The sequence below is a fragment of the Carcharodon carcharias genome, chromosome 26 (assembly GCF_017639515.1).
Source record: "Carcharodon carcharias isolate sCarCar2 chromosome 26, sCarCar2.pri, whole genome shotgun sequence".
Taxonomy (NCBI): Eukaryota; Metazoa; Chordata; class Chondrichthyes; order Lamniformes; family Lamnidae; genus Carcharodon; species Carcharodon carcharias.
The window spans coordinates 10,819,808-10,833,647 of record NC_054492.1 but is presented as its reverse complement, the minus strand read 5'-3'; the positions used below and the strand labels follow the sequence as shown (position 1 = coordinate 10,833,647).

The following is a 13,840-nucleotide window of genomic DNA, read 5'->3' as shown; positions in this document are numbered from 1 at the left end:
AACCTTTAGACCAAAGTGATGGTTCAGCTTCACACTCACTGGACACGTTACTGATGCCTGCACCTCGATGGTGCTGGTCATTGCTGCCAGAATGTTGTGGACAGGCGTAAGAGTTCAGTATTTCTCTCTGTGTGCTCTCAGCACCTTTGACCGGTGGTGCTATGCTACTGAGGGGGTCAGGTGCTGAAGGCTGACAAAGGATCAAAGTTTCACGGTTGCGTCTATGAAAAGACCCTGATCACAAAGCGCAAGTGAGCTGCCCTCGGCCAGACAGGAGTCAAGACATTCAGAGAGGCTATGTGAAGATCTATGGAGTGTCCTCACTGCATCTCGTCATCATCCTCCACGAATCTTGTGGCTATGAGGGCCTCCCGAGCACACCTGCCTCGTCTGGTGACTGCAATGGCCTCATGCCGGCATCCTCATCTTCAAGGAGCTCAACATCGTCATCCCCTTCAACGTCTTCCTCATCGGAGGAGACGTGCAGCTTCTCCATCTCCTCCACAGCCAGTCTCCCCGCCCCTTCTCCCCCCCATTGCAGAACCAGGTTGTGAAGCATGCAGCAAGCGACGATGATGCTCGACACCCTCTGGGGACTCTATCGCAATGGCTGCACCAGATCTGTCGAGGCACCAGAACCTCATTTTCAAAATGCCTAACGTTTGCTTCACCAAAGTCTGGGTCATGGCATGAGCCTCGTTAGATTATCTGCTGCAGTCTGAGGCCACATCACAGGCATCATCAGCCACGGCCTCTGTGGGTTGTCCTTGTCCCCAAGGAGCCAACCCTGCAGCCTCTGTGGAACCTGGAAGATGTCAGGGATCTGAGACCTGCTAAGGATGTAGGAGCTGTGGACATTCCCTGGGACTCAAGCACAGACCTGCAGGATACGTTTGTGGTGGTTGCACACCAACTGAACACTGAGCGGGTGCAAGCCTTGCAGTTGACATGGTTGACTGCTTGTTGCCATGGAGATCTAAGTGCAGGCGATGGCACCCTGCACCTGTAGAAAACCTGAGATGTGTGCAATCCCAGCACTCTTGCTTCCTGGCTTTCCTGATCTTGGGTGAAATGCACAAAGTTCTGTGCCTTCACAAAGATGGCATCTGTGACCACATGGATACACTTATGCGTGGAGACTTGCGAGATCCCACACAGGCCACCTGTGGAGCCCTGGAAGGAGCCACTGGGGTAAAAGTTGAGCACCGCAGTCACTTAAACCACTGGCAGTGGGTGGTCTGGATGCCCCTGTGGCACCAAATCCTGCAGCAGGCGGCATATGTGACCGACCAGTTCCCTAGACATGTGCAGTCTTCGGCAACACTGTTTCTTGGTCGTCTACAAGAAAGACAAGCGCCATCTATAGACCCCTGGGTCCAGTGAGGCGCCTATGAGTGACAGCTTCTGTGGATCTTCAGTTGTGTGCACAGCAGGCCCTGCTGCCCCTTCATTCTGAGGGAGGTGCTCCTCCCTTTGTGGAGCCAGGGGCCTCCACCGCTCTCTTCTTCTACTTCTCTGCTCTCTATAAGCCATGAGGCATCTCGCTAAATCACCAGGCTCCATGATCCTGATGTTCTCCTGCAGAGTCAAAGAGAGAGATACATGGATTAGCATTCTAAGAACCTCTCTTGGTTTAGTCTGAAGGCCCCTTCACACGTGCAGGAGAGTGCTGGCCACCACTTGGACGGCCAGTGTGCAGTCCACTGTCTGAAACCCCACCCACCCCTGCCCCACTCCACTTGACCAATTGGCATCAGCTTTGCCCACTGGACTGCATGCTGTGCTCTCAGCTCGGGAGCCGGCATTCTCCTAACCCACACTGCAAGGCTGTGCTGTTAGCTTGAATTATGAAGGATACTGATCCAAACCTTAATCAAGACATTGCAAGAGGCTATGTCTGCCTCCACCAGTGACTGCGCCATGGCCCCTTTCACAAGGGGATTGTAAAACTTGCCCAGTCGGCCAATTGTTCTGCTGCCCCCTAAAACGCACATTAATTTGCAGCCTGCGCCCAAGGGGTGAAAAGTTCTGGAGCGTGTGGTGGCACTTTCATGCTTTTGTGCTGCTTGAGCGGGTAGAAAAGCATCAGAGGCCCAACTCCAAGCATGTCAATGGAGCTGCAGCTGAATGGTCTCAGTTGTGGAAGAATGGTAGTTTTGGACAAGCTTTTCCAACTGCGTTGCCGCTTCCCTCGCCCAACCACCACCACCACCACCACCACCACCACCCCCCACCCCCGGTATGTGCTTGAGTACTTCCTTCAGTCTCTGCTGCTTTGCCGCTCACAGAGCCCCCTCCCCTCTCCCCCACCCTGGCCTGAGCTGCACTGAAAGCCAGACAGGGGAAAAGCGACTTGCCTGTGCCCCACGTGAATGTGTGAGACAGGGGAAAAGCGACTTGCCTGTGCCCCACGTGAATGCGTGCCCCCTCTTCCTTGATGTTCTACGGGCGATGCTCATGAGCGCAGTACAAGGTTTTGTGCTCTCACCTCCAAGTTCCCCTCAAAGTTCAGGTCGCCAGGTGCAGGCCTTTTAATGGCAGCCATGAAGCTCGCCGTTCTGAAGTCACGCCGACATGGGTGGTAAATTTGACATAGGATGATTCTGGCAATCAAGACTAATAGTGAGATGCTATTGTATTGAAATCAAGTTATCAAGGTGTGGCAGTGGGAAATGTGGCTGTTGGTGGGTGGAGCGGACGATCACAAACTGGTTTCATGACAGCGTGAAACCAATTTTTGGCCTTCTGGCCATATGGTTTCCACCCCCACCCCCTCCCTGGCCGCCATGACACCCGAAACCAACAGGGCCGGAAAATTCTGGCCATTATATAATTGCAAATCTTTTTAATGTTTAACTAATGTATGGCATTAATCTGCCTATTAATTCCATGAAGACTTTGGTTGCTCTTATCACTACTAATAATCCCATCATTTAATTCTTCAAATTATATTCTAAGCACCTTGAACAGAAAAAATGAATTTAGTTCATATTCCATTCTATCACATTCTGTGGACCTGCTGAACGGTGCCAAATTTTATATTTATGTTTGTAAACATGAATTACACGAGAAATAAAACAGAAAATGTTAGAAATATTCAGCAGGCCTGGCTGCAACTGTGGAGAGAAACAGGATTAATGGGCAGAATTTAATGTTAGTGACGGGGTCTCCCCCACCGACTGGAGGGCAAGTGAGAGCTTTGCGTTGCCCCTGTGGGGAAGGCCTGCTGTACTGCTGCCCATCGGGCACTCAGCGTTGGGCCTCCCCAGGGTTAAGGACCCAGGGGGCAGAAATCCATCCCCCCCCCCCAAAAAAAGGGCAGCCAGCCAATCAGAGGCCAGTAGCTCTCCATTACAGGCAGCACCGCTGGACACAGTGGTTGTTGCTGCTTATACACCTACCAGATGCCCAGGGTCAATGCGAGACCCTAGGCCAACGATGAGTAATGGTAGGACGGGAATCGTGGGAGAGGAGTTGGAGTGGGATGCAAGGGCAGAGGGAGGGTGGCTTTCTACACATACCCTCCCCCATTGCCAATACCAAGACCCTCAATCAGGTACTTTGTACATGGAGCCCACAGGTTTGTTTCTCAGGCTTCCCACATGGTGACCACCACCACCACCACCGCTGGTTGAAGAACGAGGCCTATTAGTTGCCCATAAGGGACTCAACTGGCGTCTGGACAAGTAGGTTGCCCACAAGCCCCCCCGCCCTGGATTTAATCAAGGCAGAAGCGGGAAGGGGCAGGGGCCCCTCCCCACACCCTCTTAACAGAATAAATAAATGCCCCCAACTCCAAACTCAAACTCACCTCCAGTGGGGGGAAGGTGGGGTGGTGTGGTTTCAGGTCCATAACTTTTTATCAGAACTTGGCTTAGAAACGTGGCATTATGAGAGTAGAATGTCTGGGAAGTTGGAAATATGTTCTTTGTTCCAACAGGTGTGCCTGAACCAAAGGTTACGTGGCGAAAGAAAGGTGGTTTGTTGGGTGGCAATTCTGCTGTCCTTCACAATGGTTCACTGGTGCTGACGAATGTGACGCCTACAAACCGTGGAACCTACGATTGTGTAGCCACAAATGATGTTGGACAAACAACTGCATCCACATTTCTTAAACTAGCTGGTAGGTTCTTTATATTATAACTTAGTACAGAATGGCATGATTTACAAAATGAAATATGTATTAGGCAGCATAGTGGGATTATCAATTTGTGCCCATTATTCACTGGGCCAAAGTGGAAGGAAAGTCACCTGCGTGCTGCTCTTATGTGCTTTACCGTGGTCAGTTTGTTATGATCCCCGTAGGGAACCTTTAAAAAGAGATTTGAATTCCCAGTGACCGATTCAAAGGAACACATGCCAAGATCTCATGTTTTAAGATTTTTACCGGGACAAATGCACTAAAATCAACATCAACTAATCATTACTCATTACGTAACTAATATACTAAACTTGAGAAACGATATCCCCCTAAACACAACCTAAATCTCCATGCCACATTTATACGTTACAACACACTCTCTGCAGAATTGCAGTCCTTTCTGGAACAAGTCCAACGTTACCCCCAGCTTCCAACAAGCTCCCTTCTCTCTATTTCAATGAGTTGTAACATCCAGTGTCCATTGAAAGTAGTTTACCTCAGTCTCTTGAGAATCCCTGAACTGACTTCCACCAGTGGGGCCCACTCTGGCGGCTCTTTCTCTTGGCCACATCACAGCATATCTTCCAGGGTCCCTACATCTCTACCGGTCTTGTCTCTTCAACCAGAGAACATACAAACATGCGAACTAGGAGCAGAAGGAGGCCACTCAGCCCCTCAAGCCTGCTCCGCCATTCAATAAGATCGTGGCTGATCTGATTGTAAGCACACATTCCTACCTTTCAATATTACCCCTTGTTAATCAAAGATCTATTTAGCTCTGCCTTTAAAATATTCAAAGACTCTGCTTCCACCTTTTGAAGAGAGTTTCAAAAATCCACAACCATCTGAGAAAAAAAATTCTCCTCATCTCTGTCTTAAATGAGCGATCCCTTTTTTTGAACAGTGACTATCAGTTCTAGATTCTCCCACAAGAGAAAACATGGTTTCCACATCCACCCTGTCAGGAATGAGTCCCCACCATCATTCTGCCTGGTGGCTAACAGAGAACAATCTTTTTCCCTGCTCTCCACAAAAGCTGTTGTTTTCCACTCTCTCTCGCTCTCTCTTTTGCGCTCTCTCTTTTGCTCTCTCTCTCTCGGTGTGATTCCTCTCTCTACCAAGGTGTCTGAGTCTGTAAGTCCACCCACAGCAAAGCCAGTTGTTTCTTTCTTTGCATCCAGGTGTGAAAGTGGTCATTTGTGCTGTAATAGGACTTGCCTTGGGGCCCTTAGTCCTCTTATCAACCAGGTCACATCAGCTTGTGACCAGGCAGAACTAGTAGAAGATCACATGCTCCATTTCACTTTGAGTTAAAAGCAGACAGTTTAAAACATAACCATCTAATAATATCCCACACTCATAACAAGTTTTGAAGAGTTATTGGCAGAGACTTAGATCAGGGTTCAGATTCAAGTTAGTCACCTGTCCACTTACCATAGACAGTGTTTGCAATGGTAGAGCAGGAAAAGGGGAGAATCAACCTTAATCTTTAAAGAATCAAAATCAGCTGAGCCTAGTAAAATCATTGAATTTAATGAGATAACATTCATAACTCCATGACTATTATTACATAAGATCCATGATGAGTCCATCCCTATTTTGTAGTTCTGGGTTTCTGGGACTTATGAAGCATCTGCAAAAGAAATGGGATAAAAGCTAATTGAAATGAGATGGCACGGGGCTTTTCCAAGCCTCCTGGAGTTTTTCTGATTGCATGTTCAGAGACAGGAGCACCATAAACAAGGTGACTTTGTGCCTTCATCTTCCCTCCTCTCAGATCGCTGGGTCTGTGAGGACTGTGGGAGTGGCAGTGGCTTTCAAGAGTGAGGTGTTCTCGCAGCAGAGCAGGGGAGACCTGAAAATATAAGTGCCATCTTTTCCTTATAGCTGCTATAGCACCAAGAAGGCCCCAACCTTGGAAGTGATTGCTGCTGCTGGCAGGCCTTGGACAAGCAGTCTTTACTGGGGGCACATCCAAGCCAAATATAATGACCTGATCCACCAAACTTTGATATTCCCAGATCAGGACAAATACAGTGTGTTTTGCACAACTTGGAAAATTGGCCTCGATATCTGTTGCAGCTTAATCACGGGCTATGAAATACTTCTGAAATATTACTAGTTTTTTTTTAAGATTACATATTTGTGTTAGATCACATGATTCTGAGTTGGACTTTTGTAGTGCTGAATATCTTGTGTTTGTGTGTGTGTGTGTGTTTTTTTTTGTTGGAAAGATATACACTGTGTAACCTCCAGAAGAGAGGAGTGAAAGGACTAAAATGGTAGAAACTTGGACTCTGATACCAGCTACTTAAATGTAAAGCTCAACCTCAGCTATCATTTTCAACTTACTCATGCCTATTGTCCATTGTTAGCTCTCAGTGGACCTATTAAATGGAGTATTTTGCAAAAGTGGATTGGTCAAAAGTAGATTGTTCCATCTAACTTAGCGAGAACAGTGTCTGGAGCAGTTTGATTTATTTTTGTTGAAGTGCACCTACTGTTAGCCAGCCAGAGAACTGTCACAGAGAATATAACATGCAGAAAATTGCTGCCTTGGCCATCCTATTGTAGAAGGAGAAATTTGTAATGAGAGACCAGAGTGAGAGTTAGAGTTGAAATTTGGTGAAAAAAACCATGTAGAAAACTTTCAACAGATTCTTTCTTAAAATTTTCACTTAGAGCCAAGAACCGCTCTTCAGTTTGTAACAATCCACCAAGCCAAGGAAAGAAAACGTGTCTTAATAGCATCACAGGCAGGCACTCCAGCGACAGTTAAACAAGGAGATGTGTTACGTATAGGTAGGTTTGTGTTTCTCTTTTTTCCAAAAGGTATAGTATATCAGCAACATTTGGCTACAGTCAAACTGCTTTCAGTGATTTCAAAATATTACATTTGTCACAATACTCTTGTGGGAACAATTAATTCAAATAATTGCTCAACCATTCTGCCTACTAATTATACTTTTCTATTTTTAAAATCCAACTCAAAGCTTTTTGGCTTTATGGAAATAAATGTCAGGAAAACTTCTGGAAAAATCTTGCACAGCTAGTTTGTAACACTGGGACCAACTTTGTAATTTAGTTTTAAACTGTTAAACATGGCTGCATAGCTAGACAGAATAATAATTAGCTGAACCCCAGGCATGAGATGAAAGTGACTGCCCTTGACAACAAAGGCTGCAGTTGACTGAGTATGGCATCAAGGAATCCTCGTAAACAATTGAGATCAATAGGAATCAGGGGGAAAACTTTCTACTGGTTGGAGTCATTTGTAGCACAAAGGAAGCTGGTTGTGGTTGTTGGAGGCCATTCATCTCAGGCCCAGGACATCACTGCAGAAGTTCCTCAGGGTCGTGTCCTGGGCCCAAGTGTCTTCAGCTGCTTCATCAGTGACTTTTCCACCAATTTAAGGTCAGTAGTGGGGCTGTTGCAGATAATTGCATTGTGTTTGGTACCATTCATGACTCCTGCTATACTATGCCCATTCCTCATATACTATGCCCACATGCAGCAAGACTTGGATAATATTTAGGCTTGGGCTGAAGTGTGACACAAATGTTATTTGCCACTTAAGTACCAGGCAATGATGATCTCCAACAAGAAAGAATCTAAGCACCTTCCCTTGATGTTCAATGGCATCACTATCGCTGAATTCAGCACTGTCAACATTCTGGCAGTTACCATTGACCAGAAACTTACCTGTAAAAAATGTGACTACAAGAACAGGTCAGAGGCTATGAATTTTGCAGTGAGTAACTCATCTCCTGACTCCTCAAAGCCTGCCTCACTTGCCTGGGTGAGTGCAGCTCTGACAACACTCCAGGATAAAGTAGCCTGCTTGCTTGGCACCCCACCCACCACCTTAACCATTCAGTCCCTCCACCAGTTCCCTATTGGCAGCCGTATGTACCATCTACAAGCAGCATTGCAGAAACTTACCAAGGCTCCTTCAACAGCACTTTCCAAATCCACAACCCTTACCACTTAGAAGGAAAAGGGCAGCACATGTACACCCCCACCCCTCCAAGCCACACACCATCCTGACTTGTAGCTGGGCCAAAACCCTGGAACTCCCTAAGAGTACTGTGGGTGTACCTACACTACAGGCTGCAGCGATTCAAGAAATCAGTTCTCAACCACCTTCTCAAGCACAATTAAGGGGTGGGCAACAAATGCGGGTTTTTATCATAGAAAAGCAACCCAGGATGAAATCTTAAAAAGTTTTGAGCTGAGCCAAAGAAGGAGATATTAAGAAGGTGATCGAACGCTTGGTCAAAAAGGTCGGTTTTAAGTAGGGTCTTGAAGGAAGAGAGAGTGGTGGAGAGGCAAAGTGGTTCAGGAGCTGAATTCCAAAACTTAGGACCAAGGCATCTAAAAACACAACTGCTAATATAGGGATCACACAGTAGTGATGCAGTAGAGGCCTGATTTGGAGGGGAGAAATTGTATTTTTCATTGCAATTGTTGAGGAATTTTTTTGGATCAAATTGATATTGGCTATTAACTTCTCATAGATTCTAACTTTTCCTTATCAATGTTAAACAGAACATCTGCCTTTATCATTTGTGGTTCCCAATCTCATTGCCTTAACTTGCAATATTCAAGTATTGCTACAATATATAAATTGTTTGTAGATTTACAATTCATAGTTAAAAGAATCTTTATACATTTTTCATGCAATGTTGTAGTCACTCTTTTTGAGAAGTACCTTTATATGGTTATTGTATATATTACATATGTTTTTGGTCTAAAAATAGTCCTTCAAACTTGTTTCCTAGGCTGTCCAGTACCTGCTAAACACAAAATGACCATTAGCTGGTATTTCAGGAATCAATCCATTCATACGGTCCCAGATCTTGAATACAAAGTGTTGGCCAGGGGACGAGTCCTTGAGGTGAACACAGCCTTTGGGAGGTTGGCAGGGCAGTACAAATGTCTGGCTTCCAATAATACTCAGTTGGTTTCTGCCTCAGTGGATGTGAGCTTCTTAGGTATGCTAAGAATTTATTTACTTATTATTATTTATTAGTCGTCATCTAGAGTCGCATTTGTTCGCAGAGTGGAACATCAATGAGTTGTGACAGGGAGGCTTGAATAATAGAAGACATTAGAACCTGATATAACCATTATGTTTATTGTTGGTCAATGGACCCTTTATACAGCATAATATAATTATTCTACAATATTAATTTCCTTATTTATGTCTACCACTTACAATCTATGCTGCTTCTATATTTTCCAAAAGCCAGTCTTTTTCCTATATGTCTTTCTTTTTTGTACATTTCTCACTCAGAATGCCTTTCACAGATGTTAGTATGGATTTTCATTGTGGTGGGACCATTTCCCAACATAGACATCGCAATCCTGCCTCCTTCCAGGCAGTGCCTGACAATGCTATTTTCATGACAGAGTGGCGAGGATGGGCTGGAGTCGGAGTGCCGTCTCCAGAAGCAGGGCCGAGTTGGGAATGGATGCGGGCTGATGCCAAGGCAGGCAGGCTAGAAGGCCCGTTTCATTCACTGGGACATTAGCCCAGTTCTGTACATGAGTGTCAGGCACCCTGTTCCTCATCCCTCATTTTCCCTGATCTACCACCCATTCCACATACCTCCTTCATAACCCCAATGCCCACTCACTGACTATTCACTATGGGCAGAACTCATGAACCCTATAATAACATTGGGAAGTCTTTGAGATGCTCATGAAACTGTCAAAATAAACAGCTATTAAAAACCTCTTCAGAAACATAGTCCTATTAACTGCTTATAAAACTGTCAATCAAAACAAAGCTCATAGCCCCCTTCCGTTGCACAGTTCTGTCCACAATTCCTTCAGAGATGGCTAGGCTTTCAATCAAATAAGTCAGCCATTGTTCCTGTGCTTCAGAAGCTCAACAGATTGTTGGACTATCATTCAAGAAACCATAAACTTGTGATGGAAAATTGATGTATTAATATCTGAATGTCGATACTGTTAAATGAAGAAGAGCACCTTACTATTCTTAATGCATCTGAACACTTTCCCAATGCTGGTCAATTTAATGGTCACTTACTTGTTTTAAAAAAAAAGCCCTATCATTAAGCACTGCATTAAAAACATATCTAACTTAGCATACACTGTTACATTATGACATTTGAAGTTGTCAACACGTTTTGAATTTACCTTTCAACAGGTTGCCGACTCCAGACTAGGCTTCCCCGTGTGGTTCACAACTCCTACCAAAACGGGCCCAATATCATGGAAATAGCAAAGGGGTGGGGGTGTCTAAAATGCTCACCCCAACAATTCAGTAGGCAAGGGCGGGATTGCTGTGTGCAGACTCGCCACTGGCGACTCTTACCCTCTGCCCCAGTAGAAGCACCCAGCTGATCTCCTGTTCTGTATTTGGGCCATAGGCTTATAAATAAATAGAGTTCTCCTCACAATCTGCACTAAATTGTATTTTAAATAAATGAATAAAATTTTGCCCCAATTGTATCTATTGATAATGCAATAACAGCAGCACAATGTTCCTACCTGTCATGTCGATGCTCTCTGTAGTACCTGTTATACTTTCTTACATTGTTCAAATTTCATATTCGTAAATCAGCAATCAAATATGAAAAGAAATAATGAAATATTCTACAGGCACATAAATAACAAAAGAAAAATCAGGATAGAGAAAGGGCCACTAAGGTATATGCACAGTACAGCCATAGGTCTAAACAGCAAAGTGGGAGAAATATTAAATAATCAGTTTGCCCCAGTATTTACCTGAGAGACCAACATAGTGAGTATGACATTAAATATGAAGACCATTTAATATGGGAAGAGAGGAGATAGTTGATGAATTAATCCACACACATTAAAAGAAGTTAGGGAAGAGATAGCGAGAAATTTCAAGTGAAAATATAATCAGGAATAGTCAGTACGAATTTCAAAGTCACGCTTGACTAAACTAATTGAATTTGTTGAGCAAGTAATAGAGAGCTTGGACAAAGGTAAATGAAGTAAACGTACTACATTTGAACTTTTAAAAGGCCCACAATAAGGCCCCACGTAGTAGACTCATGGCTAAGGTCAGAACACGTGGGAGTGGGCAAACAAGTAGCAGAATGGAAAGCAAGCTGGCTGCAAAACAGAAAACAGTGAGTGAGGGTTAAAGGCAATTACTCAGACTGCCAGATGCGGGGAAGTGGTGTTCCACAAGAATTTGTGCTGGGACCATTGTGGTTCACAATTTACATAACAACTTGACTCTGAAGTCGCAAGTACAATTTCAAACTGTGTGAAAGACACCAAATTGGGGGTATAGTTAATACTGAGGAGAACTGCGATAAAATATATATGTAGACAATGGTGTACTTGCAAAATGAGCATGTGGTTGGCATATTAATTTCAATAGAGATAAGTATGAAGTGGTACATTTTAGTAGGAAGAATAAGGAGGTCACATATGCCTTGGAATATACAGGCTGAATTATAAGAGGCGCTGTGATACCCAGCGAGGTACTGTGGGAGGGCCCCACTCCATAAGTTAAAAATTGGTAGGAGTGAAGGGTTCACCCAGGGGGAGAACAGCTATCCTAATAGGCTGGAGGTGGGATTCCTGCCTCTCAGGAAGAGGAAGGCCCACCTATCTGTCAGCCAGTCAGAGACTGACAGCTCTCCATGTATCGGTAGCTCCAGCGGGAGTAGTGGTCACTGCCGGGACTGCACCCAGACAACAAGGAGACGAGCTGCAATGGATTGGAACTTTAAGTGTCCGCAAGTGGGATGTGGTCCTGGGTTTGAGAGAACATGGGGGGGAGAGCAAACTTGGGGAGCGGGGTTACACCTTAGGGGAGGGGGCCTCAGATGGGCCCAGAGGAGCAGTTAAGGAGGGATCTCCACCCTCCACCCCCACAACCCACCACCAATCCATGAAGGGAAACCTGATGGGCTGGCTGCTTGACATGGACTTCCCCCACTGCAAGTTAAATGACAGCGATGATGGGATTAATGCCCACCTAAGGGCCTCAACTGGCCCACAGCTGGGCAGGCCACTCGACGCCACCCCTGCCACTGGTATAATTGCAATAGGAACCCGGGCAGGTGGCTGGCAGGCAGGCCACCCACTAGATTTAACTTGCCCTCCCCTACCAATCTTCAAACTTCTCCACGGGGAAGCTTTAAATCCAACGCTATGTGTCCAAAGGGTTGAGGAGCAGAGGGATCAGTGGGGGGTGGTATAAGTACATAGAAAACTAAAAACTAGGATGCAGATTAAAAAACACAAAGCATTGGTGTTCATTTCTTGAGGTGTAGTGTTAAAAAGCAGGGAACTTTAGTTAAACTTGCACCAAAGCACTTAGACCACACTTGGAATACTATGCACAATTCTGCTCTCCATATTATAAAAAGAGCATAAAGGCATCAAAGAGGATGCAACAAAGATTTGCTAGTGTGACACTGGAACTGAGAGATTATATCTAATGGGAACAGGCTAGGGCTATTTTCTCCAGAACAATGCAGGTTGAGGGGTGACCAAACAGTGGTCTATAGGATTATGGGTGGAATCTTCACTTGGCGATGAGGGTCTCGCCTGTCAGCTGAAGAGCCAGCCAGAGACCCACGCTGTTTCTTATCCAGAAGGCCTGCAGGATCTTATGCCAATCAGGCAGATCCAGAGGCACCAGCGCGCCTCCCTCCAGAATCAGGTTCCCTGAGGCAGAAGTCCCACACACCCACAGCTGCCAGCAAATCAGAAGCCAGTAGCTCCTTTGATCGACAGCGCCCCGGAGGAAGCCATGGCTGTTGGAACAACATCCCCAGAGTCCTAGGACCCCAGAGAAGGTTAAGTGATGTGGAGGGGGGTATGATTTCTCAGTGTGGGTTCACGAGGAGAGGAAGGTGGGGAGGGCGGAAGCAAGGGCAGGAGGATGGCTCTCAATGGGTACCCCCCACCCTGCCCTCCCGCACAATGCCCATGCTCTCAATTAGGCACTGCATGCCTTTGAACGAGTGACATCCCCCTCGCGTCTCCCTCATCCCCAGGTGACAGGCTTTTACCAGTTGTGTGGGCCACATGTCGGCAGGTCCACCCGGAGCTTGTTAATTCCAGCAATGGTGGGAAGAGGTCCTTAAGTGATCATTAATTGACCACGGGAAGGTCGACCGTGGGTCTCCCCAGCCAAAACTTAAACCCGGTGAAGGTGGGAAGGCAGCAGGGTTCGGGTACACCACCATCCCCACCTCATTATGTGCCCTTGCTGCCACCAAGCCCACCACCTATGGGTGAAGAAGATTCTGCCCCTGTGAAAGGGTTTGATAGCTTGGATGTTGAGAAGTTATTTCCACTTCTGAGAGAGAGCAGAACCAGGGACCATTGACATAAGATAGTAATATTAATTAAAGTAGTCATTAATAAACCCAGTAGGGAATTCAGGAAAAAAGTCTTTATCCAGAGGGTGCTTAGAATGTGGAACTCACTACCACAAGTAGTATTTGCGGCAGAGATGGATTTAAGAGGAAGTTAGATCAACACATGGAGAAAGGATTAGAAAGATATGCTGATAGGGGGAGATGAAGTAGAATGGGAGGACGCTCATGTGGAGCATTTACACTGACATGGACTTGTTAAGCCAAATGGTCTGTTTCTATGCTCTAAATACGATGAACTCCTATGTAAATCAGAGCTTGGTACTAAAAGATAGGAACTTGCATTTATATAGTGCCT

At 45.6% G+C, this 13,840-nt stretch overlaps 1 protein-coding gene across 2 annotated transcripts in view; it reads left to right on the top strand.

Annotated features, from left to right (window-relative positions):
- Nucleotides 1-13,840, top strand: part of adamtsl3 (ADAMTS-like 3) — a 604,254-nt gene that overhangs the window by 559,765 nt on the left and 30,649 nt on the right. For both annotated transcript variants that reach the window (XM_041175078.1, XM_041175080.1), the window contains 3 exons: nucleotides 3,941-4,123; nucleotides 6,824-6,943; nucleotides 8,923-9,135. In XM_041175078.1, the coding sequence (XP_041031012.1) occupies nucleotides 3,941-4,123; nucleotides 6,824-6,943; nucleotides 8,923-9,135 (516 nt within the window). The remainder of the gene's footprint in view (nucleotides 1-3,940; nucleotides 4,124-6,823; nucleotides 6,944-8,922; nucleotides 9,136-13,840) is intronic.